Source organism: Ostrea edulis, chromosome 1, assembly GCF_947568905.1.
Source record: "Ostrea edulis chromosome 1, xbOstEdul1.1, whole genome shotgun sequence".
Taxonomy (NCBI): domain Eukaryota; kingdom Metazoa; phylum Mollusca; class Bivalvia; order Ostreida; family Ostreidae; genus Ostrea; species Ostrea edulis.
Window position 1 is genome coordinate 54,765,906 of NC_079164.1, and position 6,000 is coordinate 54,771,905.

At 37.3% G+C, this 6,000-nt stretch overlaps 1 protein-coding gene across 3 annotated transcripts in view; it reads left to right on the forward strand.

The window, feature by feature from the left end:
• LOC125664636 (splicing factor, suppressor of white-apricot homolog) overlaps positions 1–6,000 on the forward strand; it is a 47,629-nt gene that overhangs the window by 1,914 nt on the left and 39,715 nt on the right. For all 3 annotated transcript variants that reach the window (XM_048897475.2, XM_048897476.2, XM_056154398.1), the window contains exon 2: positions 860–1,020. In XM_048897475.2, the coding sequence (XP_048753432.2) occupies positions 860–1,020 (161 nt within the window). The remainder of the gene's footprint in view (positions 1–859; positions 1,021–6,000) is intronic.

Below are 6,000 nucleotides of genomic sequence, written 5' to 3' on the forward strand. Positions count from 1 at the left end.
TTTTCTCCTTTTTACATGAAACACGAAGAGATGTACTCCATCATGGCATGGGTGTTTTTCTCGGTTGTACGGGATATATTTACTTTCGCTAGAGAGATATAATAGTGTTTTTGCGATAAAATCTCTATAGGGAGTGTTCCCAACCTGTCAAAAGCCATTATCAAGATTTTACTTCACGTTGAATTCAATTCAGACAGAGTTTCTGAACCCATAAGACACTTGTATGCACTTGAAGTCCTGTATTATTCAGTTGCTGTGTAGCTTACAAAACTCGTGTCATTTATTTTCAAAAATGGTATATAATTATCGTAGGGTTTGACATAGTTAATTAGGGAAAAATAATGATAATTTTTTAAGAGAATTTAAAACAATTTTTTTTGGGAAAAGGATATTCTTTTCACATTAAAAAAAAATTAAAATCTTGCTTATATCAAATATAACTGAAAATCTGTCCCCAAAAAGCCAATGGATTATAATCCTCTGTATGTCATATGTTATTATTATGTATGCAATATGTTATTTGCCAGAAGAGTGTATTTAAAATGTACAACTGATAACATTTTGAAGATCGTTCACAAACTTAGAGAAGCATAAACATCATTTAAACTTAGCTATTGTTTTATGTATTTTGAATGGGTTGTTTAATCAATTTTAACGATTAGAAAGCAAAACAATTAGAATTGAAATATGGTTGCTTAAAAGTTAGAAGAATTTTTTTTTAGCACTATCCTATATTATATTGAAAATACTTGACCAGCACATACAATATTATATTAATGGTGGAGTTTTAAAGTAGAATTAGAATTTACAAACTTGTATAGTTAAGGGATAGTTTTTAATACTTTTGCCTTTCCTGCAGGTATGACGGGCGGGGTCACTTGTATGACCTTAAGCCATACGACTCTAGTCATGCCAAACCCTGTCAACTTTCAACGGAGGAGAAAAAATTGGAAGAGCTCTGTGACGAAGAGAGGTATTTGGAGCTTCACACAGATGTGGCTGAAAAGAAATTATATGAAGGTACTCCTTGTAAAAATATTGATAAGTTTACGGTGCTACCATTGGGGCAAGCGCAGTTGGTGTAGTACAGTCAACTCTCGATAAACCGCCACCTTTTGTTCTTTTGAATTTATGGTGTTATAACGAATTTGGCGATGAATTGAATTTCCGCCATCTTTGGGAGAAAGAGTTACTTTTCTTGTATATGTAAGAGTTATCTTTCCTTTATGTATCTCGTAATTATTTTTCCAAATTTTCTAACATGATTAAAATAATTTTATCAATAATGAGGCTTAATTTCAAAACAATGCTATTGATACTAAATTGAAATTAAATGATCCCAGGGGTAGGGGTTTTGATATTAAGGTGGGGCCAAAATGGTCAGCTTTAAATGTGTGAACAATAGAAATTTTTGATTTCTTGATAACTACTATTCCAATTCTTTTCAAATTCGGTATGAAGCATCTTTGGGAAATTGTAAATTTCAGGACTCTTGCACCCCAGGGATCTTGGGGGCGGGACAAAAACTGCCAAAATTTGACAAATTTTCAAAAATCTTTTCTACACCTGTGTATCTTTAAGAAAAACTAAATGCATAGTGATATAGAACAAGAAGGCCTCTACCAAAATTGTAACTTTCAGGATTCCCGGGCTAGAGGTTCTGTTAGTCCTTTACCAAAATTGTAAATTTCATGATCCTAGGGGGTAAGGGTGGGGAAAAGTGCCGATAGTGAACACAAGTTGAGTGAACGTCTCTTACTGTTCACTTGGCGCAACTTTATCAATGCTCAAGGTTTACATCTAGTAACTAATATTTGTAAATTATTATAACACTGGTAATAGAAACCATGTAAGGTACCATTTAAAGCTTATAGCTACTAAACAATTTGTCGTTATTATTCTAATCTTTTGAAAACTGTGCTATGAAAGGTGAAGATAACGAACAGTGATCAATCTCATAAATCCTACAAGCAATACAAAATAGATAGTTGGGCAAACACGGACCCCTGGACACACCAGAGGTGGGATCAGGTGCCTAGGAGGAGTAAGCATCCCCTGTCGACCTGTCACACCCGCCGTGAGCCCTATATCCTGATCAGGTAAACGGAGTTATCTGTACTAAAAATCAGTGTACCAAGAACGGCTTATGAAAGATTTTGTCATTATCCTCTACATTCTATCCATAATGTATGATGCATCTTTATTCTTGATGGTGATAGGAGCTTGAAACAGATTAACTTTCCCGGCATTAGATTTAAAGGTGTTTTTTCTATCCTATGTGACATATTGAAAAGTTGTTCAATTTTACGTATGACAATATGTTTATTTATTATACCCCCCGCAACAAGTTGCGAGGGGGGGGGGGGGGGGGGGGGGGTATACTGGAATCGGGTTGTCCGTCCATCCGTCTGTAGACGCAATGGTTTCCGGACTCTAAAGCATTATCCTTTCCACCTACCGTCACCATATCATACATATGGACTACCCATGGGATGAAGATGTTCCCTATCGATTTTGGGGTCAAAAGGTCAAAGGTCAAGCGCACTGGACATCGAAGTAGCAATATGGTTTCCGGGCTCTAAAGCGTTATCCTTTCCACCTACAGTCACCATATCATACATATGGACTACCCATGGGATGAAGATGTTCCCTATCGATTTTGGGGTCAAAAGGTCAAAGGTCAAGCGCACTGGACATCGAAGTAGCAATGTGGTTTCCGGGCTCTAAAGCATTATCCTTTCCACCTACAGTCACCATATCATACATATGGACTACCCATGGGATGAAGATGTTCCCTATCGAATTTGGGGTCAAAAGGTCAAAGGTCATGCGCACTGGACATCGAAGTAGCAATATGGTTTCCTGGCTCTAAAGCGTTATCCTTTCCACCTACAGTCACCATATCATACATATGGACTACCCATGGGATGAAGATGTTCCCTATCGATTTTGGGGTCAAAAGGTCAAAGGTCATGCGCACTGGACATCGAAGTAGCAATATGGTTTCCGGGCTCTAAAGCGTTATCCTTTCCACCTACAGTCACCATATCATACATATGGACTACCCATGGGATGAAGATGTTCCCTATTGATTTTGGGGTCAAAAGGTCAAAGGTCAAGTGCACTGGACATCGAAGTAGCAATGTGGTTTCCGGGCTCTAAAGCATTATCCTTTCCACCTACAGTCACCATATCATACATATGGACTACCCATGGGATGAAGATGTTCCCTATCGAATTTGGGGTCAAAAGGTCAAAGGTCATGCGCACTGGACATCGAAGTAGCAATATGGTTTCCTGGCTCTAAAGCGTTATCCTTTCCACCTACAGTCACCATATCATACATATGGACTACCCATGGGATGAAGATGTTCCCTATCGATTTTGGGGTGAAAAGGTCAAAGGTCATGCGCACTGGACATCGAAGTAGCAATATGGTTTCCTGGCTCTAAAGCATTATCCTTTCCACCTACAGTCACCATATCATACATATGGACTACCCATGGGATGAAGATGTTCCCTATTGATTTTGGGGTCAAAAGGTCAAAGGTCAAGCGCACTGGACATCGAAGTAGCAATATGGTTCGGTTTGTCATGCCATTTGTTTTTTACACTCAGAAAAGAGGTAGTTTATACCTATTACCAACACCCTTTGGGAGATTGGGGTAAGCGGGGGGTATTCTTAGTGAGCATTGCTCACAGTACCTCTTGTTTTACAATTGTAGAATATAATTTATTAAACTAAAAAATTCATGAATTAGTTCATTGTTTGTAATATGTCCGAACTCAATAGTCGTGCCATTATTTTTCAGGGTTTCCCCATTTTTGCTTGTATATGCCAAAGTAACCCATGTACTTTCTTTTTACTTTCTTTTTATTGATTATATACATTAATGGGCTTCCATACATTAAAGTTTATGATCCGAATTTCGACAAATTTTTAGCCGAGTTGCAACGAAGTTGAATTCGGCTATTGGTTTGGTGATGCGGGCGGGTCGGTTGGTGGGCGGGTGATTGAGCGTCAACAATTGGTTTCCGGATGATAACTCGAAAAGTTTACAATCTTTTCAAATGAAACTTTGATATATTGTTGGGTACCAGGTAAGGAAGACCCCTATTGATTTTGGAGAAAATAGGTCAAAGGTCAAGGTCACAGTTACTGAATATAGAATGAAAATTTCAGAAAAATTTGGTTTCTGGATGATAACTCAGAAAGTTTAAATCCGAATCAAATGAAACTTTAATATATTGTTGGGTACCAGGTAAGGAGTACCCCTATTGATTTTGGAGAAAATAGGTCAAAGGTCAAGGTCACAGTGACCGAAAATAGATTTATAATTCCAAAAAAAGTTTGGTTTCCGGAGGATAACTCGAAATTTTTTAATTTGAATCAAATGAAACTTTGATATATTGTTGGATACCAGCAAAGCAAGGCCCCTATTGATTTTGGAGAAAAAAGGTCAAAGGTCAAGGTCACAGTGATCGAAAATAGATTGAAAACCTGAGACAAATATGGTTTCTGGACAGTAACTCGAAAAGTTTAAAACTGAAATTAGTTCTTCACAATTATAAATATGCCACATCATTCCTGACTTTACAATGTATCCCATGCAACTCGGCTCATGCACCCCTGGGTGCATACATTGATTTTTTCCATCTAGTAAAAACGCTGTTAAATCATTGCATGTACGTATTTATGAGGCTGTACGGCTTGTCATACGTAACTTCACCTGTTCTAACCAGAATTATTTGATTTTAAATCGGTGTTTACAAACTTTTATGAATGCAAATGGCCATATCTTGTGCCCCAACATAAATTTGTCAAACAACCTTCATTTACCTTTATTTTATACACCCTTTCAAAAAATCGTAGTGTGGAAAAATCCTTAGAGGGGGGGAGGTAATGTGTTACTGGTCCATGGTCTAGAGAGAGTTTGCTATCCCACCACTGCCACCAATATGTAATGTGGGGCAATCAAGGCTATCTCTAATCAGACAAGAACACAACTTTAAATAACAGAATTTATTTACAAAAGAAAGAAAAGATAGGAAAAAAAGAGAGACAACAATAATGATCTCACCTTCCTTTCACATCTTCCACTCCCCTAAGATTCACTTATCAAACAGTGGGAAAGAAACCTATCATTAGTCTCTATATAGTTGTACAATTAGTTGCCACTGTTAATTGTCATCAGGTTGAAGTTCGAGTTCATTGATGAGTCAAAATATACATATTTGCAAATATCAATCAGTTATATTGTATTGCAAATGGTGGTAACCACGATCATCACTTTGCTGCGATCCCTGGCAGTTCTTGATTGTTGTTGAATTCCCCTCCTCTTGTCAGCTACTCGTAGATTCCTGTTGATACACGGTTCAATAATTCACCATTCGATTCCCGTTGATATACGGTTCAATAGTTCACCATTGGATTCCCGTTGATATACGGTTCAATAATTCACCATTGGATTCCTGTTGATATATGGTTCAATAATTCACCGTTGGATTCCCTTTGATATACGTTTGGATTCCTGTTGAATAATTCCATATTGATTCCCGTTAATATACGGTTCAGTAATCTACCATCATAGATATAGGCAAATAACTATTGTATCTAATTGTAGAGATAATAAAGTTGTATGATGAAAAGTAAATATCAAAACAAGTGTACAATGTAAAAGCTAAGTTATTTATAAAAATGGCGGACCACGAATCACATTCAGTCATTCACTTCCACCCAGGTATAGAAGTTAAATTTGAATATCACAAGGAAATTACAAAATGCACTGAAAACTACCATGCTAACTCTATATATAATGTAACAATTAAGAGATTTAAATCCTTACGCCACCGTCACGCACGACCACACATACAGGTAAAATGGTGAATACTCGCTAGTATATAAGTAGTTCACATCGAACACGTGTCAGTATATGGCGCAGTGACACGGTCACCGTCTTACCATTGACGCAACTCACCCGAAAATTAATACCTGCTGAT